This window comes from Aotus nancymaae, unplaced genomic scaffold, assembly GCF_030222135.1.
Source record: "Aotus nancymaae isolate 86718 unplaced genomic scaffold, 86718_ANA_hifiasm-v0.15.2.pri h1tg000079l, whole genome shotgun sequence".
In the NCBI taxonomy this organism is placed as follows: Eukaryota; Metazoa; Chordata; class Mammalia; order Primates; family Aotidae; genus Aotus; species Aotus nancymaae.
The window spans coordinates 27238619-27263923 of NW_026988494.1; the positions used below are offsets into that span (position 1 = coordinate 27238619).

At 49.8% G+C, this 25305-nt stretch overlaps 1 protein-coding gene across 2 annotated transcripts in view; it reads right to left on the reverse strand.

Annotated features, from left to right (window-relative positions):
* Positions 1-3233: 3233 nt before the first annotated feature.
* KIF13B (kinesin family member 13B) overlaps positions 3234-25305 on the reverse strand; it is a 194428-nt gene continuing 172356 nt past the window's right edge. Inside the window, exons 38-40 of one of the 2 annotated variants that reach the window (XM_064368766.1) lie at positions 10329-10391; positions 6103-6799; positions 3234-5286 (exon numbers count right to left, since the gene is read on the reverse strand). In XM_064368766.1, the coding sequence (XP_064224836.1) occupies positions 5024-5286; positions 6103-6799; positions 10329-10391 (1023 nt within the window). In that variant the 3' untranslated portion in view covers positions 3234-5023. The remainder of the gene's footprint in view (positions 5287-6102; positions 6800-10328; positions 10392-25305) is intronic. The other variant, XM_021665164.2, reaches the window with a different exon arrangement.

Below are 25305 nucleotides of genomic sequence, written 5' to 3' on the forward strand. Positions count from 1 at the left end.
TCAGGATCCTTGCAGCTCTTCCCCACACTGGGAGCGCAGCCTCTGACTTACATCGAGCTGCCGAAGTCCATGCAGCTTCTCCATACCAGGCCACGCCCTGAGCCTCATTGTCTTAAAAGAGCTCTCTCCTGGGGCTGCACCTTTAGCAATAAAAAACAGTAAATAAAGCCAAGCCTTCATTACTGGTTTTCTCTAAAGGCTTCCAGTGATTGGCATCAAATTCTTAAGCAGGACTCAAGGACAAAGTGCCCAGGCTTGCCTCTCCCTTCTCAGAAAACCTAAGATACAAAGGATGTGTCTTCTTTTCTTCACATATATCATGAGAAAAGATTATGCAAAATTTTAAGCTGCCCCAAACCCTGCTGAAGTTGCCAAGTGGAGGCAGGGAGGGGAGTCCCCACCCATATTCCCTTTTCTTGGCCCCAGATTGCTATTTCTGCTTAAGCAGAAGAGCTGATGAGCCAACCTTCCAACAGCCCACCCAACCTTTCTCCATGTGCACCGCACAGCCCAGACTGCTCCCGACTGCCCCATGTCCTCAGAGCACTCTAGGGCCAACTCCCTCACCCACCACGGCCCTCCTGGGTGCATCAGCGCCACCCTACCATGGCACCCATTGGGACAGCTTGCTTCTGTACACTCCATGAGGACAGGCACAGGGTGAGTATGTGAATGTTAGTGACAGTGAGTGGAAGGAATGAACTGGGTGTGACGTGCATTATAGCCTGTTTCAGAGTCTGAGCGACTCCAAAAACCCCACAGCCTTAGGCAAACAAAAGACATCTGATTGAGTTGCAAGAGCATAGCAGCTTGAAAAATAAAATCCACTCTAGGCGCTAGATCAATTCTATGTTCAGATTCCTCCCGCACTCAGAGCAGGGCATCTCCTGGCTGCCAAATTTTTGTCATTATTCGGCAGTGCTTGTGTCCGAGCACTCTTCTGCACTGAGGAATGTAAACCAACCCTGCCCGGCCATGCCGGCAGATGGATACCTCTGGTCAGCCCTCGGAGTGGCTGAGGCCTCCACTTCCAACTGTATTTCGTATCCAAGGGCCGAGTGATTCACTGGCACAGAAAGAAAACAGCTTTACACAGAATGTGCACTGGCTGCCCGAATCACTGGCACTGGTGAGACAGCCCACCCGACCCTTCAGGCACACCGCGCAGCCCAGACATCTCCCACATCCCCGTGCCCCTGCAGCCCTGTGGCTGAGTGGGAATCCACTGGCGAATGGAAGGGAGCCAGGTCACCTTGTCTGGCTCGAAAGCTGGACCCAGCATCCTCAGTACCATTCCAGGCCCACGCTGGGCACAGCTGGGTGGGTGGCTGGATGCAGCCCCACTGCCCACAACCATGATCCCCGCTTCCCAAAACATCTTGTTATAGACCCTCGCAGAGGCTGCCCACCTCTGCAGAGGGGAAAGAAGTCCTCTCACCACAGTTTGAGGGGAGAAGGGAGACCCAGTGTAGGAACTATTACGAAGGTTACAATGGACAGTGGAGTTAGGCCTGAGAGCCAGGGACAGTCCCTACCAGGTTGCCCAATAGCACCACTTACCTGGGGTCAAAGGGCTCCAGAAAGTTCCTACGGTTCCTGGCTTCTGTAAGGGGCTGAAGTCCAAACAAGGAAAGATGACTCGGAAGCAGGGGCCCACCTGGGCTCTTTAGTCCAAATCATGAACAGCTCAGCCTCTGGAGTCCATGGGCCAGAGGCCAGCACAGTCTGCTGCTGTTCCCCGGTCTTCCTCCTCCCAGTCTCAGTTTGGAAAAGCCCCACCACCACCTTCGCTGAGAACAGCGATGGGAGGCCTGCCAGGGACCCTGAACCCCATGTCAGGGTCGGGGAAGGAGAAGCAACAAGACGGGTCTCAGACATGATGCAGGTGAGAAATCATCTGGTTTTATTGAGAAGCTGTTGGTCATTTGATGGAAAGGCATATACGGGATAAAATTATAGGTGGTTTAGTTCATTACACAATACAAATCATTAGAGCCTCTAAAAGTCATTACAGTCTTTGGATTAAACTCCCATTTAATGTATACCAAATCAATATAATCCCAAAATGAACGTCACTTCTTTATATGTGGACTCCTCACATTTACACGAACCCACACATACAGAAGCTGTTCCAAGACCCCCCAACACCCTTAGTGTCAGCAGCCCACCAGGAAGGCACCACGGACTTCACGGAGAGAAAAAGGCTTTTGGGTTCAGTGGGTCAGTATCTTGGGCAGTAAGCACAGGGTGACTCCTGTCCTGGGGCTCAGGCACAAGACAGGCCCAGCACCAAGGCACCATCTTCTGGGGAGTCCCTGGGGGGAGCTGAACCGCACCAAGAATCCTGTGTCATGAGCACTGCACTGCCACAAACACACACCCAGGACTTCCTGTTTTACATACAGGGAACTTTGAAGGCAAGAGGATAAAATGCTGGGAAATATTGCGGGGACCTCTCAGGCTCCAGCAGTCACATCCCCGGCTCTGTTCACTTGTTGAACACACAAGGACCGCCTTGTTTGGCCCAGAAACGCCTTCCCCTCCCCACCTCCGCCCTCCCACTCCCTCTGGTCAGGCTTGGGCACTGGGGACCCCAGTCATACACCTGTCCCCTATGCCCTCTGCTGCTGGATGCAGTGCATGGGGCAGAAATGAGCCTTCACCCTGGAGCCACAGTCCCTCATAAGGGCCCGAGGGAAGTGGCAGGGCAGGGCCAGGGTGTTCTGGGCACACGATGAGAAGCAGGGCCCCTGGAAGGATCCCCCATCCCCATCTCTGACAGCACTGCGTGTACAGTTACTGCTCTTACCAGCCTTGGGTGGCATCTGTGGGCCAACCCACACTAAGGTGCCACTCCTGGGCCTTCCAGGAACGCGTTGGGAGCCCTAAAGTGGGCAGGCGAGCGGGCATTCCTGGGAGTTAAGTCTGCTGGTCAGGGAGGCAAGAAGAAAAGACAGAAGCCGGAGCCGGCTGCCCTGACCCGCCACCCTCGAGACCGCACCTCCTGCCTGCCAAGCGCCAGCCCTGGGTCAGCGGGGCTCACTGCCTTAGGACCACGTCGCTGCATGTCCGTCTTTCCCAGCCACAAGCTGACATTAGTCTGCACCGAGAAGGAAGAGTGAACAGGGCCTGGGCCCAAGTCCATCTGCTCAAGTCAGGATACTTGTTTCCCCCAGGACTTCCCTGAAACGCCGCTGCTGGGCGGATGGGCTTAGCCACCATGAAGCGCCAGTTCACACACTGCCCGTCCACCTGCCGCTTTTCCCTGAGCGTCCCCACCACAGGGCCCAGGCGCTCCCCTCTCACCTAGGCCACAGTGACACTGGGGGACCCAAGAACAAACGTCTCAGTGAAACAGGTTTTAAAAAGCAAGCCGCCGTGCTGGGAAGCAGGCCTAGTAAAAAGCGAGGCAGAGGTGACAGTGCTTATCCAGGGACAGGCACCACAGGGTTCCCCGAAACACTGGCTGAGGACAGGGAGGCCGAGAATGAGTGCCTCCCCCTAGGGGCTGCGCCCTCTGCCAGCCCAGCCTCAGCCCTTGCGTCCCTCACAGTCATTGGGGAGGGAAGGACACTTGTCCTCGAAGCCAGGCCTGGGACGGGCCTACCATAGAGACTACTCCGCTGGAGGCTTCCTGCCCCTAGAGAACCAGAGCCTTCCACAGCGCTTTCTAGGAATTGTCCAAATGTGAGAACTAGAAACCAGCTGCCAAGAGTGGCTGTGTGAACCCTGACCCAGGGTCCTGTCCCTAGATTGGTGGCCTGGGGCTGTCAGGCTATTACCTCTGCCATGCCCTCAACCAGCTCCCCCTGCCTTCCACACAGAGACGCTGATCCCCACCCCGCAAAACTGGCATCAGAGGCTCCGGGAGCAGAAATGCCCCAGCAAGGAAACGGAGGCCACCGGACTGTCCCGCCCACCCCATGCATGATGGCCTGGGGACGTGGCTGCTGCAAGGGTCTGAGGACAAACCAGGTGCACCCCCCGCATGGACGGGCCCAGCCCCACACTGTCAGGGCCTGGGAGTTGCCACGGAGTTAAAATGACCCCAGAACCTTCCTAGAAACCAAAAGTGCACCAATGAAGTAGTGATGCCTCTTCCTTTGTCACCAACTACGGAAGCACAGCACCATTCTCCCAGGTTTTTGCTTTTATCCAAGTTAAGAGTAAGGCCACTGTGGATCCCTAATAGAGGGGCATGAGGAGGGGGCTGCATCCTCCGCCGTCCCCAGGACCCTCCACCTGGGCAGGAGCCTAGCAGCTCTGCAACGGCCAGAGAGGCCACGACGTGCAAGGCAGGCCCTGGGCCCCCACGCGCAGGCAGATGACGATTGCGGCTCGCAAATGATTACGGATTTTGAAAAAATAAATATAAATAAATACATTCCAAGTTTTCTGTGAAGCGAATAAACGGCAAACGTAAGGGACTCTGCAGGTGTAAAGACACCAAGACACCCACCAAGAAACTGCGAAGAAACCCTGGCCAAAGAGGAGTAGGAAGGGGCTCAGGCCCTCGGCCCCACCTGGGGCACCAGGGCCATGTGCCAGAGCCCAAGGCCCTCTAGAGAACCTGGGACCAGGGTGGGAGGCTGGGGAGCTTGAGTGAGCTGGGACATCCTGGGTGGGTGGAGGAAAGGCACTGGTTAGAATTCTGGTTTACGTTAAGACATTAGCGGGGCCACCAGAATGACAATGACAGAGCAACATAAGGCCCCAGGCACAGGCACACAGTGAGATGGCTGGGCGCTGCGCCACCCAGGGCCTCGGTCCCCACATCCCCCAGCCCCTGCAGACACCCAGAACCTTCCACCTGAGGAGGCACAGCTGAGGCCTCCTCTTTCCCCAGGTAGAGAAGAAACAAAACTTCCAGAGGCCCAGGGAGGTCACCAGCCCTGTGTCGTGCAAAAAGCATTCACTGCCCTGCCTCCAGGGAAGGGGCCACAGGGCTCCCGGTTCCCCAGGCTGTTGCTGGCAGACTCAGAGGGGCCTAGCACCCCAAGAAGAGTTCGCCTGAGATGGCGGCTCAGCTGGCCCAGGATTTCCGGTTCTCAGGGTTCTTGGGGCTCCTGTCGGCCTTGGCCAGGGCGGCTGTCAGCGAGGCCAGGTTGGTGGCAGAGCCCGAGAAGGTGGCGCTCCGGCGGGCCTCAGGGGTGCCCAGTCGGAGCCCTGCGCTGCGTCGCCGCAAGGGGCCTGTGGCCCTGCGGACCCGGCTGGGCCTGACCAGCAGCCCGTAGCCAGGGTTACACCTGAAGTACTGCTTCCCACCGATGGAGCCGTCATTCTTACCTGCAGGGGAAAGAGAGTGTGAAATGCAGGGCAGGCCAGCCGCAGACACCCCCACACCTCCCTTGCCTCTGCAGAGGCCATGTGCCCACAATGCCACCCCCCATGCCATCCCCTGGCACAGCCCTACACAGCCAGCACTCAGACAGTGGCCATCATCTCACAGGGACTGGCTAAGTAAATGTGGCCAGCGCACGAGGTGACCACCTCCCAGGACAGCGAGCAGTGGTGACCAAGGACGCCCAGCCCCAGTCCACAGCCTCAGGCAGGAGGTGACAGGCCCTGGGAGTGCCTTGCAGGAGCGCAGGTGCAGGCCAACCACCAAGGCAGAGCTGGCCACCCTCGGGGGAACACACCCTTCTCCATCTGGACCCAGGCCTGGGCTGGGTGGCGGCAGAATGGTTGTTCTGCTGCGTCTGTGAAATGGAAACTGGCAAAAATGCTGAATGATGGCGAGTCAGATGCCAGCGAGATGTGTCAGGATGGGGTGAGGAAGAGCTTCCTTGAACAGCAACATGCAGATGCTTAAAGTGAGTAAGAAAGCAGAGCCCAGGGAGTGCCGGGGAGTCAGGGAACCCGACCAAAGGGACCAGGACAGCCACAGCCATGCGTGGATGGGTGCAGGATCTTTGTAGCCAAATTCATCTGGAATCTTCCATGCCGCCTCCAGGGACCAGCCCTGCCCCCTGCCTTGCCCCGCAGGCCCAGCTGCTCCACCCGGCCTCTCTCCTGCCTGGACCCTGTGTCCTCCCAGGCTGGCCACGCTCCTGCTTCCCCTCACCCCCAGCACCACCCTAGAGCCCGGAGGCCAGCACCCACCTGAAGGCAGGTCCAGCTCCACGCCGACCCACGTGCCCTCCTGGAAGTCGATGGGACCCACATATCTCACTACGCCCGTTTTGTGAGCGCCCACGGTGACAAACTCGCCCTCTCGGAGCCACTCCGGAACCCCATCGGCTTCCTCGGAATCGGAGGCCGGGGCCTGTCCCCCAGTGCCTGTAGCTGGCCCATCCCCCTCAGCCCCTGGGGAGCAGCCGAGGTCCCCGCCCAGCATGCGCGAGAAGGAGCGCAGCTCCGAGGCCCGCACCCTCCGGACGCGGAATGGGGAGCCGGGCCCTGGGGCCTCCAGGTCGGGGCGCTCCTGGCCGGGGCTCGCGAGCTGCTGGGGGCCGGGGGACTCCTCGGCGGGGGCGGCCGTGGGCGGCGGGGGACGGCGGATGGGCGTCTCGGGCTCAGCCTCAGGGGCGGGGGGCACAGGGCCGGACGGGGCTGCAGCGTCCAGGCCGGGGCCCAGCGCGTCCGACAGGGTCGCGGTGGAGACGCTGTGGGAGAAGTACCCGCTGGAGGCCTCGCTCAGGGGGCTGGGAGGCCCGTCCTGCGCTTCCGGGGCCGGGGTGGCCGCTGTGATCACGGGGACAGGTGGCGGGGAAGGCACTTTGGCGGGCTTTTCGCCGATCTTCAAGGCCAGGGCCCCCGTCGTCTGCACCAGCACGACAGGACCCGTCTCCGGCTGAGCCTGCAGCGGGACAGAGGGAAGCAGAGGCTGAGAGCAGAGAACTTCCCAACACCATCCACACCAGCAGCTGACTGTGAAGAGAGCCAGCCAGGGGCAGGGGCTCAGCCTGAAATCCCAGCGCTTACAGAGGGCAAGGCAGAAGATGGCTTGAGCCCAGGGGTCCAAGAACAGCCTGGGCCACACAGTGAGACCCCATCTCCACAAGATAAATAAAGAGCATGGCTCGGACCGGCCAGGCCTGGTTCCCACATTGGTTCTGCAGCTTAGGTCTGCCAGGCCCTCATTTCACAAGTGACAAAGGTGTAGGGGTGACCATGCACCTCACAGGCCCCGTGCTGGGTGCCTGGGCTCAAAAGCGCTAGCCACAACCATAGCCCCTGCCTCATCAACTCTTGACCTTTCATACAAAACAGAGTCCAGGGCCTGCCATGCAGGGCCAGCGTGCTACAAGGACCAAAGCCCCTTGCCACAGAGAGTGGCACACAGTAGGTGCGCACCCAAACCTTGCTAGGGCTAGTTAGCTTTCCTCCCATGGAGACAAAGCTCCTGACCACCCCCGACCTCTAGAAGAGGCTGAGTCACTAAAGAAGCCAGAAAAGCACTTTTTTCTCCTGCAAAACCTAAACAATGATCTCATCGGAGGACCAGAACACGCTCAGCATAGCCTGGCCTGCGCAGGCACCAACAAGAGCCACGGGCCTGTGGCCTGGCTGGGCATCCAGGGCAAGGAGGCAGGGGGATGAGGTGATGGATGAGGGGGGAACGGGGGGCGATGAGGTGGTGGATGAGGGGGGAATAGGGGGACGAGGTGGCGGATGAGGGGGGAATGGGGGATGAGGTGGCGGATGAGGGGGAAATGGGGGGACAAGGTGGAGATGAGGGGGCAATGGGGGGATGAGGTGGCGGATGAGGGGGGAATGGGGACGAGGCGATGGATGAGGGGGGAATGGGGGGACAAGGTGGCGGATGAGGGGGGAATGGGGGGACAAGGTGACGGATGAGGGGGGGAATGGGGGGATGAGGTGGCAGATGAGGGGGGAATGGGGGGACGAGGTGGCGGATGAGGGGGGAATGGGGGGACAAGGTGGTGGATGAGGGGGGGAATGGGAGGACGAGGTGGCGGATGAGGGGGGAATGGGGGGATGAGGTGGCGGATGAGGGTGGAATGGGGGGATGAGGTGGCAGATGAGGGGGGAATGGGGGGGATGAGGTGGCAGATGAGGGTGGAATGGAGGGGATGAGGTGGCGGATGAGGGGGGGAATGGGGGGACGAGGTGGCGGATGAGGGGGGAATGGGGGGACGAGGTGGCGGATGAGGGGGGAATGAGGGGACGAGGTGATGGATGAGGGGGGAATGGGGGGGACAAGGCAGTGGATGGGGGGGATTGGGGAGGATGAGGAGGGGGAGGAAGGTCCCTTGGGCCATGGCCCTTTCTCTCTGAGTCTGCTGTTCCGGCTGCTATGGAAAGCAGGTCCCATGTCAGGGGTTGGGGGACCTCAGACCCTGGAGACAGGCCAGAAACTAGTCCCCAGGGAGAAGCCACCAAGAGAGGCCGGCTGCTCTCTCCACGTCAGTCACTCTGAGTGACCCAGGCAGAGGACACACATAAACACACACACCGCCCGAATCTCATGGGGGATAAGAGCCACCGCTTGCCCAAATTCTGCTGTTTCTGGGGTGTTCTTTCGTCTGTAACTAAAGCCCTGTGAAGCAGCTGCTGGATCCTATTTCTATTCACAATGACGGGAGAAAAGGAGAAGACAGGAACAGGGAAGGAGACTGGCGGGGTGTAGAGGGCTGCTATCCAGAAGAAATATGTTTTCCGGTATTTACGGAAAAATTATTTATATTACAGGAATGGTCATTTTCCATTTGAAATACAGGATTTATTTGAACGGGGAAGCGGCAGAGATCTATAAGTCTCTTACTGTTACTTGGCTTACCTCAGCAGCTTGGTAAATCATGCCTTTTCCCAGGAACTGTCATTTCTATTCCTGTTTCCAGGGGCCCTCTTTTCCCCACAAGCCACACTCTCAGGGTATGAAATTCACGGCACCTCTTGAGATTAACAGCCCATTTTTGTGATGAATCTCTGGGCTGCAAAAGTTACTCAATTCAATATATCAGTAACTGTCACTAGCATAAATACTCTAAAAGATTAGGCAATCCTTCAATCACTTTTCCTTTGCATGCTGCACACATTTTATTTATTCTCCTCTATTTTAGTTTTATTATCACTGGCCACGCAGGGAAGAAAACACAAAACCATGAGAGCTGGAAATCTGAACAGTAACCAGGGTCCTGAAATGGCTTCTGTTACCTGCCCCCGCACCAGGTGAGGCCAGCCACTGTCACTTCCGCATCTGGCGCTAAGGGCCAGGCCAGGCTGTCCCAGGAGGAGGCCAGCCGCATGACTCAGATTTGCAGGTATAATCCCATTGGCTTCCACCTAAGTCACTGGCTTGGATGGGCAGGAAGGATTGTGGCATTATTGTGCTGCAGGCCTCCGGAGGAAAAGCCCTGATCCAAGTCCCTGCTAAGCGAAAAGGAAGGAACTGGGGGCAGAGCTGCAGTGTCAACCAAGGAGGGCGCGGGACAGCGGGAAGCGCCAAGTGGCCGCAGCCTGGGAGGCCCGCCAGTTATGGCACTCCATGCCGCGTCCCCCCTCGACTGGAGGTGACTTGTGGGTTGAAACCCAGGTGCCATCTCTGGATTCTACCCTTACCAATGAAGGAGCCATTTCTGGAGACTTCGGCAAAAGCTTGGAAAACACTATGATGAACTCCAGAAGCTGCCGCCTTCACCTGAAAGGGGCCTGCTCTGATCATCCCGCTGCCCAGGGGCACTCAACCTGCCTCAGCAAAGTGACCAACACCACTCCCAGGAAAGGGACACCCCAATCTCGTCCACAGCAAATTCGTGAACGCCCAGCGTGCACTGGAGTAAAAGGGTAATTCAGACAGAAGGATGTTCATGGAGGTCTGAATATTTTTCACATTATTGTGCCTCTGTTTCTGTTCTTTTAATAAAGAAAATTTTCCTAAGAAGACACAGCATTTTCTAAGAGAATGAAAGCGCAGGGGGAGAAAACAGATTCGCTATTCATCAGATGAGGAGTGCTGTTGATCTGTGGGGGATCATAAGAGACAATTTTCTCCCAGCTTAGCGTCATCTTTTCACACCGATATCATGAATCGGAATGAAATGTAAAACTGAGAATTAAGCAAACATTTAGAAGAAGGAGATGGTTCTGTTTATAGCAATCTCCTCTGCCTAGCTGTGGGCTATTAAGGCAGCAGACTATATTAGCAGTCAAGCACCTAAAAGTTTAGCAATCATATGATTAACAAGTTGAACACAGAAAAGCCTAACAAGGAAAATAGAGAGGGAGAAGATCGTGACCTATATTATAGCTAGTTACCAAAACAGGAACACCAACATCAAAAACTACGGGTGTGGACTCAACAGTTTCAGCATCAGGACCACCCACTGTAGGAGGGGCGGCCACCCACGGCCTGACTGACTCACCTCCTCCATCATGGTCACCCCGACGTCTGGGCCGGCCAACTGCACCATGATGCGGGGCACGGGCTGGGGAGGCAAGTGCGCAGGTCAGGGGTTGAAGGACAGAACAGAGGTAGTGGAGAGGCTTACGCTGCATGGGCTGGAGGGCCAGGACCTGCCCAAGGGGAACCGGCCCATCCGGTTGCAAGTGCGGGGCTCCACACCCTCCAAGGAACAAGGGACCAGCAAGGGGATCCTCCCCGAGCCAGGGCAACAGGCCTCATGCCAAGATCACCAACACAGTGGTGCACTGATGTGTGTGATGCTCCCTCCCTCCAATCACATATGCACATGACAAATGAGTGCTGGGCCTGTGCAGACAAGCATTATGAGACAGGAAAAATCTAGAAAGACGTCCAGCAGTAGGAGAAAGCCACACCAGGGTCTGACTCGGGGAGACGAAGGCATGTAGTCACACGCAGGGAGGAGGGAGGCCAGGCTGGCTGGAGCACAAACCCAGAGCCCAAGGCGGCAGGCGCAGGTCTGCAGCAGGCCCTGGGCATCAGAAACTAACCCTCCTCAGAGAGGAAGGGGTCCCCACCGAGTCCCCAGCAAAGCAAGACGGCAGCTGAAGACCAGAGATTCTGACCGAGCGAGGACACAACCTGACCAGAGGAAGATTTAAAGTCCAAAGAGGCACATCAGTAACACAACTCCAGCAACAGAGCAGGGGTGAGGAGGGAAGAGCCTCAAGAAAGAACCTGATTACTTGTGGACACTGGGCCAGGCAGCATTAAAGAGAGAGAGCAAAGAAGCATCGGAGCCAGGAGAAGGGAAGGCCTGGGGAGAGAAGGAGCCAAAGCGTCCTGTTGCTGTGGAGCGTCCGGCGGCTGTGGGACACAGAAGCAGCTAAGCAGACACTTTCATCCCGGGAAGAAGCTGGGAACACGCCACACCCGCCTCCATCCTCCCACCCCCCAAATGTAGTAATCGGGCCTGGCCTCACGCGCAGGGCTCTCATGAGGGTCCTGTTCTGCCAGGATAGCCGAGGGTCGGGCTTCTTCCTTGTGGGTCCACAGGGCACAGCTGGTCGCTGCTCAGTTACTGAACTTAAACTGCCCAGTGCCGTGGACTCCACCCATCCTGCCTGCCTTCTCCCAGCCTCAGCTGTCCTGGCGCTGGGCACCTGAGGCCTCCACAGAGTCAGCCTTGTGGACAAGCAGCAGGCACATGGCAGGGCTGCCCTGGCCTTCTCCCTTCTACTGGGGAGCCTGGACTCCACCACAGGGAGAAGAGCCCCGGAAGAAGCCAGCCCGCTCAGCAGGGCGCTTACCACGTTTACAAGCATGGACTAGCCTCACTTCACCGAAGGGCACTGCTGTGACCACCAGTGCCTTGGGGCTGCTTCTGGGAGAAAAGTTTAAGAGGGAATTTACTCTGTGGAAGGTAGGGGGCACTGGCAGGATTTCAGAAAAGGCACAGTGGAGAGAGTACTCAGGAGAAAGTGCAACGATCAGGCTTCAAGACCTGGCGGGATGGGAGCCAGATGTGGTGGCACACACCTGCAGTCCCAGCTACTCAGCAGGCAGAGGCAGGAGGATTACTTAAGCCCAGGAGTGGGAGGCTGCAGTGAGCTGTGATCACACCACCATATTTCTGCCTGGGCAACAAAGCAAGCCCTTGTGTCAAAGAAAAAATAAAAGGTGGAAGGACTAAGGAAATGCACAAAAGGAATGTGTACTTTACCCTGCAAACACTGGGGAGGTCCTGGGGTGGTCTGAGGCCAGGGACAGCCAGCACCAGGGTGCGGTCAAGACTAAGTGAGCAGCCAATGGGACCCAGTAAGGGAGGGTCCCCTGGTGGCAGTGAGGCCGCTGCACATGACATGGCCTGAAGGATAAGACCTCCGGCCTCCACCTCAATTCCTGAGCAGAACAGTGTCCCCTCTGCGCCCCTTGCAGCACTCAGCTCCTTCTGTCCCCACCGCTGCTCCCCGTGGCGCCACCTACCGCCACCTCCCAGAGAAGAAAGCGAGGCTCACGCGTGAGTCCCGCGTTGCCAGGCAGTCCTCGCTGCAGGGGCTATCTTCATTTTTCTCCCCACAGTATTTAACGTTTCCACAAATGGGAAGGTGTTCCAGGGTATATTTCATGACATAAGCAGAAAAAACACTTCAGAAATTCCAAAATACTTGCATTCTTCAGCTACATCTTACCTACAGTGGACAGGACTGAGAGTCCACTGTTTCTACTAAGGTCAAGTTTATTCCCCTTAAAGCCTAAAAACGTAAAAACCCCAAGGATGGGATGGTAACTGCCCAGCACAAAACCTCTTCTAAAATCACATGATTCCTGCCCTCTGAAACAGACCATGCAAACAAGTTACACTTTCCTTCAAAACCCAGTGTGACTGGAAAAACCCGGTAGATGGATGCTTATTAAATATTTGCTGAAATGGATTTACGGACCGGACTGACTGCCACCCTGGTTCTTACTCTCCACGTATAAAAATTCAGCTCAACAGAGACTGCATCAGGTCCTACAGCATGGGGGTATGGCACCAGGGGCTCTGCTCTCAGCAGATGAGCAACCTGATTGGTGGGGAATATGTGAGCAAGTCACTAAAATCCAGGAATATGACACTGGAGTGGAAGCTCAAAAGCACAGAGGAGACCCGGGGTGGTGGCTCACACCTGTAATCCCAGCAGTTTGGGAGGCCAAGGCAGGAGGATCACCTGAGGTCAGGAGGTCAAGACCAGCCTGGCCAACATGGTGAAACCTTGTAACTACTAAAAATACAAAAAAAAAAAAAAAAAATTAGCTGTGCATGGTGGCAGGTGCCTGTAATTCCAGCTACTCTGGAGGCTGAGGCAGGAGAATCGGTTGAACCCAGGAGGTGGAGGTTGCAGCGAGCCAAGATTGCACCACTGCACCACTCTAGCCTGGGCGACAATAGTGAAACTCCATTTCAAAAAAAAGAGAATTCAGAGAAGGAAGGGGTCATAAATAGAATGGGTGTGAATACCACATGAGTGGGGCTTTTGGCACAGGCCTTGGGTATGAGTTCAGCAACCTTTTTAAGGATGCCAAATATATCGACCACGAATACTCAGGTCCTGTGTCATCATCCTTCACACGTAATAGCTGCAATTTCCAAGTGTGTCTGTTTCACTTTCCTGCTCTTCTGCATCTCACCTGTGCAGGCAGTCACCTCCTATTTCAGGGGCTCAAAACATTTCACATCTTAAGTTCATTAATCCTTATGACACATCTGGCAACTACTAATAAAACTGACTGCAAAGTTTTTTGCAGCTATAAATATTAAGGAGAAGTCCCGTGAGGCAACTGAATATAATTATCTACATTTCACACTATAGAAACTGAGGCTCAGAGAACATTTACCTAATGGTTAAACGTATTCATGTTGCCACACGAGTGAGTGATAGGGATGGAAAAGGATTTAGTTCTCTAGTGCCAGCTGAACCTGCAATCATGCTGTCCACTGGGCGCTGGTAAAACTGAACAGATGAACAGCTTACAGGCCACAGAACAGTTTAGAAATATTTCAGGGAAAAGGTGCCCGTCACTGCTCTAATAATATTGCACTACTTTTAACTCTGGCTTTCACATTCTACACGAACACATGGGAGATCAGGTCAGCATTTCATAACTTAGAACGAAAGCTAGAAGAATAAAATAACTCCCTGACGTGACACACGATATCTCCAAGGGGACACACCTTGTCTTGCTTGCTCCCCTAGTCCACTCAGAATTCCTTCAATGCATGGCTTTTCCATACCCTTCCTCACGCCCCTCCTTCCGTTAGGGAATCGTGTTCCACCTGGTGAATACCGATTCATTTCTAAGTCTCTGCTCAACCCTGATCTAATTCTTCTGAAACTGCCAGGAGCAGTGCCCACTGATTTCACTGTGTCATCTGCAGACACTCACACGTGACAGCACCTAGAGTGTTACCCCACACTGTTTCTTCATCTGCTTATGTGGCTCTAAAGGGGCTTCTCTAAACTTCAGGCTCTTGGAAGGGGACAGACCACATCTCATTCATCCCGGTATTTCCTTACGTAAAACAGTATCTCAGTGTTTGCTCAATGAACAAACAAATGCACAAATTACTTAGCAAGTGACACAAAGAAGACTAAATTGTACAGTTACCCAGGAAAGAACAGACAGTCTGAAATGTGGGCATCAGGGGAAGTAAAGCAGAAAAAAGGTCTCAGTTGAAGGAAAAAAATAATCACTGTAGAACTTTCCCAACATTGCATTTTCTGATGTATTTTTTCTTGTTTGAAAATAAACCTTTCATGACTAAAAATCACCCCTTACCCTGAATTTCAGAAATTCTTAAATGTCATTTTTTAATGGTGCCTATACTAATACAACCCTCTGTCTTGTTTTAAACACTAACCAATGATTTAAATCCAAGTATAGAAAATTACTTTTCAGTGGAATATACAAGATACGTAAGATTTATTTTTTGTTACAACCTTTCATTTTCCTGCTGCTGAAGAGTGAAAAACTGAAGAAACAAAAGGCAGCAGAGGTGGGGCCTCTACCCTCCAAAATGCCTGCTAATCTGCAAAACCGTTCTGATAAAAGTAACACACGTGGATACAAATCAGACACTGTGTACAGTGGCTCTCGCCACTTTGGGAGGCTGAGGCAAGAGAATCACTTGAGCCCAGGAAGGAGTTCAGCATCAGCCTGGAAAATGTGGAGAAACTCCATCTCTACAAAAGTTAAATTAGCTGGGCGTGGCGTGCACACCTATAGTCCTAGCTATTCGGGAGCTGAGAATTGCTTGAGCCCAGGAGGTTGAGGCTGCAGTGAGCCATTATCATGCCACTGCACTCCACCCTGGGCGACAGAGTGACACCCAATCTCAAAAAAAAAAAAAAAAAAAAGACATGTACAACGCAAACATTAAGCCTCAGCAATAACCTGATTGACAGAAACATCTTTTTAAGGTTGTCCTGACCAGGGGCCTGGAATAGAGGAAAATGAAGAGTCCTGGGGGGGCGGGCAGGGAGAACGTGTCCAGCACTGGCCCGGAGCCTGTGCTCCAGCCTGCGGCACATGAGGCCTTCAGTGACCTGGACACGCAGCCACCCTGTGCGCCTGGAGGCTCCAGACCCTGACAGGCTGATCTGGATAGAATGTGAGAGCCATAACGGCACCAGCATTTTTGTCCATCTGGCAACCGCAGTTATTTTAAATGCGTGGCTTGGCATTCTAACTTCTGTGTAAAAACCTCATCACCTCTGGGCTTGCACATCTGTCTGCACGGGGGTGATCCCATTCACATGGATTCTCTAAGCGGCGTCAGCGGGGAGGCAGGCTGGTGCTGATCCCCACCAGAGCCATGGTGACCCTGCCTGCCAAGTGCCCCTCCAAGCAGCATCTCGAAGGACTCAACATGGGAAGGCAACTGCAGGTTTCTGATCCACGTGACAATCCCCGCTGACGGTTCTACCCACACTCAGTAGTGTCTTCCAGCTCCATTCTCTTCAAATCCACTTCCCAAACTGCAGCCAGTGGGAGCTTTCCGGAAAACCAAAGTGACCAGGTCGCTCTCCGAGCTGCAGCTGCCAGGACTTCCCACAGCCGCAGACAGGGAAACACCGGCGGGTCCTGCACAGTGTGTTTCTGCAGCTCAACCCATCCCTCCTGCAAACGCTCTACTGATTCATTCATTCCACAAATGCAATCACTTTTATTCTTAATTGCTGTCAGCGGAAATCTCTTAAAGTCACATCTGTGCATGTAACCTTGCTTTCTGAATAGAAAGTTCAGCTCTGCTATTCCCAAGGCTCTGTAACCTGAGACAGGCATACCCTCTCCACCTCCTTTTCCCCAACAGGGCAGCCACCGGCCACGGGTGGGGACCCAGCACTGAGAATGTGGCTAATGGGACTCAGGACGTCACTTTAATTGATAAAGTGCAAACTTCAACACTGAGGCGCTTTAAAGTATGTTTAGAACAGCCTCATCATTTGGGTCTGCTTTTTCAACCATAAATTTTATGAATTCTAAATGCAGATCAAGTATTTCCGATGGAACTTTAGCGTCTGAATTGCAATGTGCTAGAAATGTAAAATACACACCTGATTTCAAGGACTTTGTACAGAAAGAAGGATGAGAATATCTCAATCGTTTGTTTAAACTATGGTTGACATGACAGTATCTTCAATACACTGGGTTAACCAAACATTATTAAAATGAATCTGATCTGTATTCTTTTTGCTTTCTTAAATGTGGCTACTAGAAAATCGTTAAGTTACACACATGGCTCGCATTATGTATCTATTGCATGGTGCTGGTCTAACTCAGTCCTGTTGAGGACCGCATTAAAATTCCTGGTGTGGTGCCAGGTATAATAGCTCTCGGCACGTTTGTGAAGTCCTTCATTGGAATTTTGTATCTGGTCTTCAGAGGTATTTCTAAGTTGGCTTACTAAAAGTACATTTTTAAACAGTCAATAATTTCATCTGATCTAGAAATCACAAGTTTCTAATTAACTGAATCAGTTCCAAAGTCATTTGAGGATACAACACGAACTCCATTTTCTTTCAGACAAAGAACCTAAGATTTCATGAATTTACTCATTTGCAAATATGTACCAGGTACCCGCTACACTCTAAAGACGGTGGCAGGTGCTGGGGACACAGTGTGAGCAAAAGCACAGTCCCTGTGCTCATCCAAACTAGGCACTCAGGGTCTGATATTAATATTCCTATTTCATTTTAGTTACACAAAACAATTAAAAGGCCTATTTTTCCTAACAAGTAAATTATTTTATCTCTGGATAAAAGTGACTAACACCATCCATGTAGTCTGTGACACATGAGATATGTGTTATAGTCTCACTTATTCTAAGTATTATATAAATAAAATTTTAAATAATAGTATTCCTAGAGTTACAAGAAGAGATATAGCTTCTGATTTTTAGTATCTAGCCAGTTTATTTTTAAAACTTCTACATAACAGCCTGGGCAATACCAAGGCCCCATCTTTACAAAAAAAAAAAAGGGGGATTTTTCTTAATTAGCCAGGCAAGGTGGCACACTCCTGTGATCTCAGCTACTCAAGAGGCTGAGGCAGGAAGATCACTTGAGCCCAGGAGTTCAAGGCTGCAGTGAGCTATGATCATGCCACTGCACTCCAGCCTGGGCAACAGAGCAAGACCTTCTCACAAAAAATAAATTAAAAAAAAAAAAAAGCTTCTACATAATAATAGTTAAAACGTTTTCAAGTATTTATATAAGAAAATTATACATATGTCTTTTAAAAGATAGAAGAACACTCACTTCATCCAAATGATGGTTACTAGTATTTCAAGTGTCCACGAAGGATTAAAGATGCTTACTTGAAGAATGTTTGCTAATCTCAAAACCTTAAAAATAGGGTGTTGTTGGGCAGGGTGGCTTACACATATAATCCCAGCACTTTGGGAGGCTGAGGCAGGAGGACTGCTTGAGCACAGCAGTTCAAGACCAACCTGGGTGACATAGGGAGACCCCACCTCTACAAAATTAAAGTTTTAAAATTAGCCAGTCATGGTGGTGTGCACCTGTACTCTCAGCTACTTGGGAGGCTGAGATGGGAGGATCACTTGAGCTCAGGAGGTCAAAGCTGCAATGAGCCATGATCCTACCACTGCACGCCAGCCTGGGTGACAGAGCAAGCCCATCTCAAACACCACCACCACCAACAAAGAGTCTTCATCCAGCCTGTCACCAGCTTACTATGCCCTATGAACTAAGAAATGGCTTTTACATGTCTAATGATTGAAACAAACCAAAAGAACACTTCATAACATAAAAACTGTAAAATTCAAACGTTAGGTTATCAAGCTTTACTGAAACACAGCCAGACTCATTTGTTTAGTGCTTTCTATGACTTGTTTTGACACAGACCACATGGCCTGCAAATCCTAAAATATTTACAGTCTGGCCCTTTAGAAAATAAAGTATGGCAACCCTTGGTCTAGGGAATCAAATGAAGCCCACTCCTAAAAAACGGCTGGCAGATGCATCTCTTCCATGGACTTCTTTACTGCCTCAGAAATCCTCTTACTTGCTGAAGTGAATTTTAGTTTTATTTCATTATTTTTCAGATCAGCCACTAAACCTGATTGTGAAGACAACCCTGACCTCTCTAAGTAAGTCCACTATATCACTTAGAAGTGCAGGGGATGAGGCTACACAGCAAACTGCTGTGATTTTGGAAAACCAAAAGAATGATGAGTCTTAAAACAATGACAGGAGTGCCTAAAAATTCCTCACTCAACTGACCAGAAATCAGTTGCCTGGAATTTTTAAAAAATTCTTTGTTAACTCTAGAACAGGTGAAATACAGCACACCTTATCTATATCTGCTTCAGATGCATGGTATTGGTTGGGCAATGTGGCTCATGCCTATAATCCCAGCACTTTGGGAGGCCAAGGCAGGCAGATCTCAAGGTCAGGAGATATAGACCATCCTGGCCAACAAGGTGAAACCCATCTCTACTAAAAATACAAAAATTAGCTGGGCATTTTGGTGCATGCCTGTAGTCCCAGCTACTTGGGAGGCTGAGGCAGGAGAATCACTTGAACCCGGGAGGCAGAGATCATGCCACTGCCCTCCAGCCTGCTGACAGCGAGACTACATCTCAGGAAAAGAAAAAAAGATTAAACTACAGAGAAAATGTTCATATATGTTATTTTTAAAATAACCTGAAGGTTGAAGGAAAACAAGGTCTAGATGTGTTTTCTTCATTTTGTTAGAATGTGGAAACTTTACTTGAGACACAAAGATACAGGTTTATATAATTCATTTCATCAAGGAGGTATGTCTAGCCCAAAACTGCATCCTTGTGTACAAGGCAGGAATTGGTATTTCTGCTTGTTTCTCTCTGTTTCATATGTGGAAGAATCACAGTAATGAAAGATGGATAATGACGCAGGCATCTTTTCAATTAGCATCAGAGACAGGCAGAGGGCTGCTCTATCTACACAAGCCTTTATCTACCTACCGCACGTGAGGCTATGTTGAAATAGGAGAAAAATATCCCTGCTGTTGATAAGGCAGCCCTGAGCCAAAGGGACAGACACATAAATCAAGACAGACCGGCAAGGTGACTGTGCTTTTGATAGTGGAAATTAAATCTGACCATTAACCCTTTAATTCTCCAGATTCATCAAAGATGCCATTTGGAGTTCCTAACTTTGAAGTACAAAAATAGCTTCATCTGAACACAAACTTTGAGATACATGAAAAAAAAAAAGCTATTATGCCAAATTAATTCAATCTAACTAATTAGAGAGCAGGAAGTTCCTTCAATTATTTTATGTGCTGTCTGAGAAACACACTTGAATATGAGTACAGATTTCATTAATTGCAGTTCATTATTTTCCAGATTAGTTACTAAACTTGCATCAGAAGGTCAAAGACAGCAATTTTGTCAGCTGCCACCTCTTTCAGCACAGTATTTTTGCATTTCTGGAACTCAGACAGAAATTGATTACAAACAAAAACAAATCTCCATAAAAATGAGAAATGTAAGTCCTTATGAATATGTTCAAACCAAAAGATCTTGTAAATTTTAAGAATATCTTTGTTTTTAAACCTTCTGAATAAACTGTTGACTTTTGTCTTACAAAAAAAGATCTAGGACCTTCTTTAAATCCATTTGATAAACAGTATTAAAGTAGCAGGAAAATAATAACATCTTCACCTGACAACCTGCTGACTCCAAAGGACAGGTTAATAAGCCACCAGGTTTTCATGAGAGCTTTGCTGCGGTTATGGGTCTGTATATCTTTGCGTGAGGGAGGCAACTGAACATTCCTGTCTGAAAATGTCAAGGACATTCTAATTGAAAGTATTTTTTGAAAATAATCATTCCTTCATTACACAGCTTGTACCTCTTTCCCACTTAACAAAATACAAGGAATGACTGGTAGAAAGAGGACCCATTCTGTCCTTCAGTCCTTACCTGGACTATTTTATAGTCTCATAAACTTCCTGTTTTTATTTTATTTTTATTTAACACAAACATGTGCCACCACACCCAGGTTTTTCTTTTTTTTCAGTAGAGACAGGGTTCTTATTATGTTGCCCAGGCTGGTCTCAAACTTTGGAACTCAAAGTGATCTGCCTGGCTTGGCCTCCCAAAGTGCTGAGAGAACAGGCGTGAGCCAGTGTGCCCAGTCTAACATCCTGCTTTTAAGTAACAGAAATCCCCTCCACCTTTTTTTTTTCTTTTAAGAGAGCCAGGCTGAGATGGGAGGCTCCCTTGAGCTCAGGAGGTTGAGGCCACAGTGAGCCGTGATAGCACCATTGCACTCTAGCCTGGGTGACAGAACAAGAGCCTGTCTCAAAAAGGAAAAAAAAAGCACTTTGCTATCTATAAGCCATTCTCCTACTGTCAGCTGTCACCATTCTCTCAGTTAATTTCATTTCTATGGTCCTAGGAGCCTCCACTGCTTTAGCAAAACTATCCCTAAGAATCCTTCCCTCCCTGGTGCTGGTATCCCCTGAATGCTTATATAGTCAGCTTTCTTATGTTTGGTGAAGCTATAAATAACTCCTTTAATCCTTCCTCATAAATCATTTTTGATGTTATTCTCTGAAACAATTCCAAATGGTCACTGCATTTCTAGTAGTAATAAATCCAGACCAAGTACAGTAATCTAAGTGGCATCTAATAATATCAAAGAGAGCCCAGGTTGGGGGCTGGGGTTTAGTTTAGAGGGGATAGTGTGAGTTTCTGTATTATTACAACTGCTTCAGAGAAGTTTTAAGTCTCCAAACTAAACTGGAATAAAGAGATATGTGAGAAACTAAGGCAGGAAGATTACTTGAGGCCAGGAATTTGAGACCTGTCTCAATTTAAAAAAATTTTTTTAAATTTTAATTTTAAATTAAAATTTAAAATTTTAAATTTTAAATGAGCCGTGACAGCACCATTGCACTCCAGCCTGAGCAACAGGGCAAGCCCTAGTCTCAAATAATAAAATAAAAACCTGTTTCAGTACCTTTCATGACAGATGGGAAATGGGAGAGAGAAACAGTTTGAGAAAGTGTGTTATTAAACATGACCCGCTTGGTTTCCACATCAATCCCCAAACAATTTGTGGTGTTTCGTTTCTGTGTTGTTTCATGTTATAACCCTTAAAGGATTTTGACTATCTGTCCTAAGTCTTTATGCAATATTAGTATCAATATTTCCCCTTCCTATACTGTAGTACTGATCCAGATTCTTTTTAGACATATGATTGAACATGTATTTTTCTGGATTTTATCTTGATGTTATCTAAACATTTAAATATCTGATACTGCTTATTCTACAATCATTTAATGGTCATAGACCATTGAAACTGGTGCACTAATAGGCACTAGCAAATAAAGATAAAACACGAGGCTCAAAATAGTGAGGAAGGTTCCAGGGACTTCTGTATTTCTTTAAGCTGCTGCATCGAGAGGAAGGTTCTGGGTACTTGCGGATTTCTTTAAGATGCTGCATAGAGAGGAAGCTTCTGGGTTGTTCTTGTCTATTTCTGTAAGGTGTTGCATAGAAAGGAAGGTTCCAGGTACTTGTGTGTGTTTCTCTAAGGTGCTACATAGAGAGGAAGGTTCCGGGTACTAGCATGTTTCTTTAAGATGCTGCAGAGAGAAGATTCCGGGTTCTTGTGTGTTTCTTTAAGGTGCTGCATAGAGAGCAAGGTTCTGGGCACTTGCCTATTTCTTTGAGGTGCTGCTAAGTCCAGCACTGGACACCTCACACAGAGCCACAGCCACGCCAGTCTGTGTGCAGGGCAGTCCAGCCACCGTCAACATCCATTCTGCCTCAGGCTTACTCAACTGGTGACACAGAGGAAGGTCATGGCCGCAGTGCCACTGTATTTCCGTAAGGTATCTAACAGTCTCCCACAAACTCTTTGGTGGAAAGAGGGAGCAGCCTGAGTGAAGAAGGTAGTTACTGGCTACGGGGGACTGAAATGCGTTTGTTGGTCAGTCACTCTGTGCCTTGAGAAGGATGTCTGCTTGCAGGCACAGAGCTCTGCCTCAGACCCTATCATGTTCAATATTTCAATACTCTCAAATGCAGACAGACTATACCCTTACAAGCGTGTGGACAGCCAGACTGTATGCATTTTTTAAAAAAATAATTACTCAAAATGATCTTGATATCCTGGGAATGTTAAAACAACATCAAAGTTAAAAAATTCTAGGAATGAATCTGAAGTTCCTCATTATTTTCACACACCAAGGAGACCACATAATAATAAAAGAAAAGTAGTACAGTGACAAGAGTATCAGCAGGCAAAAAGCCTGGCGACGTTAACTGACCAACAGCACAATGAACTAACATGTCCTTTCACAAACAAGCCCAGCCAAGCACAGTCCCAGGCTGCCCTGGTGGAGTCCACCATTTAGAGGAGGAAGGAAACACTTCCACCATTTGCAAGTCCAGGGACCTCTCGCTTCTGGATTCCTCACTTTAGGCAGGATCCTGGCAAAACAACCGAAGAATGACAAAGCATTTCCCAGATGAGATGTGGGAGACTCATCTAGTGTTAAGACCAGGGAGGCCTGAGGAACAAAGATCCTAAGAGAGCAATGATCATGCCACTGCAATCCAACCTGGGCAACAAGGCAAGACCTTGTCACAAAAAATAAATTAAAATAAAACTTCTACATAATAGTTAACATTTATTCAAATATGTGTATAAGAAAATCAGACATAGCTATTTTAAAGGATATAATACTCACTTCATCCAAAAGGATGGTTATTCGTTTTTCAGGTGTCCATGAAGGATTAAAGATGCTTACTTAAAGAATGTTTGTTAATCTAGGGTCTTCCTGGTGGGGCAGCTCACACAGACGATGCTCCCCACTCCTTTTACTTCCTGATAAGAACATACTCTGAGGCAAAGATTAGTTGGAAAAATGATGACCTCGTTCCTGGAATACCCCCAGGAGGGGGAGTAGAGAGTGTTTTAGTAGTCCAAACTTCAGACTGTAGGTATCAAATATGATTTCAAGTGCATGGAACTCCATGATAATAAAGATTGCTATATTTTAAAAATGAGGAGCACTAAAGGAGTCTTCTTCCTATTATTTTTCTTCTTCCTATTATTTTCAATTCCACAGGCACTAAAATGCCCATTTCCAAGGATGAAACACACTTCAGAGTACAAGTGAAAGCATGTTTAACGCATGTGTAAAGTCTGTTTAAAGCATGCTTAACATGTGTTTCACTTGTTGTACCCTGAAGTGTAACCCAAGTTGGGAAAATAAGTTTTATTGATATTATCATCTACAATTCTTATTTCTTACAGAGCTTTAGTAGTGATGGCCAGTGAAAATGAGGTAACCAAGAGCATCTCTGACTGATTATATCCAAAACGGAAAGCTCAGATTTTTCTCTCTTTAGCACTTCCACCAACCTAGGCAAAAAGGTTCTTAAATATGTCTTCATTCCTCCAATCCCCACTCAGTCATGCTTCTTTCACCTCTAAGCTGTAAACTCAGTCCTGTCTACCACTGAGTAACACCTGGGCCCTACAATCTAATATTACAGTCTGGGTAGAGTGGCTCACGCCTATAATCCCAGCTACTTAGGATACCAGGCAGGAGGATCACTTGAGCCCAGGAATTCGAGACCAACCTGGGCAACACAGCGAGACTGTCTCTACAAATAAAACTTTTTTAAAAGTTAGCTGGGCGTGGTGGGGCACAGTTGTAGTCCTAGTGTGTTGGGAGACTGAGGCTGGAAGATTCCTTGAGCCCAGGAGTTCAATGCTGCAGTGAGCTATAATCCCACCACTGCACTCCAGACTGGGCGACAGAGCAAGACCCTGTCTCTAAAATAATAATAATGTTATAATATGTTCATATGTCAGTCAAACAATATACATTTTGCATCTTCTATGTACCAGGCACCATTTTGGCACAACAAGCCCTGCACTGAAGGAATATTGTGGAGGGGGATCATTGATAAACATAAAAACCTAAGGATAAACTCCACATAAAAGGGTTAGAAATGGGCCAGGTGTGGTGGTTCATGCGTCTAATTCCAGCACTTTGGAAGGCAGGGGCAGGTGGATCACTTGAGATCAGGTGTTCGAGACCAGCCTGGCCAACATGGTGAAACCTCGTCTCTACTAAAAATACAAAAATCAGCCAGGCATGGTGGTGAGCACCTGTAATCCCAGCTACTCAGGAGTTGGAGGCACGAGAAACCCTTGAACCTGGAGGGTGGAGGTACAGCGAGCCAAGATCACGCCACTGCACTTCAGCCTGGGCAACAGAGTGAGGCTGTCTCAAAAAAAAAAAAAAAGAAAGAAAAGTAAAAAGAAAAGGGAAGAGAGGAGGGGAGGGGAGGGGAGAGGGGGAGGGGAGGGGGGTGAGGGGAGAAAAGTGATAATGTAGTGCCTGCATGTATGCATGGTGGAAGCTGTTTTGGTTTGGCTGTTCAAGAAAGCCCACTCTAGACTCAGACGTCCTTCCTCGGAGTGGCCTTTCCTGATCGTTCTATGGGAGGCCTTTGGGAAGAGCAATCTGAGTGTGAGGCAGAGCCAGCGCTAGGGCTCTCTAGACTAAAGGTGCTTGGCATGCTGATAGGCTAAAAAGGCGGCTCATCGGGCTTAGTACTGGTGAGCGAATAAAGAAGAATGAAGATTCCAGGCCAGGGGACAGACCCTGCAGGGCACTGTGAGCCACAGTAAGAAATTCCCACTTCACTCCTTTCAGTGGGAGCACTGGCAGGTGTCACACCACTGAGGACTGCAGGGCTGCCAAAGATCTTTCTGGCTACTCTGTTTAAACAGTTAAAGCTGCAAAACTGATTGAGATTTATGCATGGAAGAAAATAGGCTCAAAAACAAAAAGGAGGGCCCCAGTTGGAGCTCTGGGCACTGTATGTAAAGGCTTGATGGAATCTACAGTCCCAGGAGAGGATCGGGGACCGAGGGAAGGGAAGCCAGGCGAAGGAA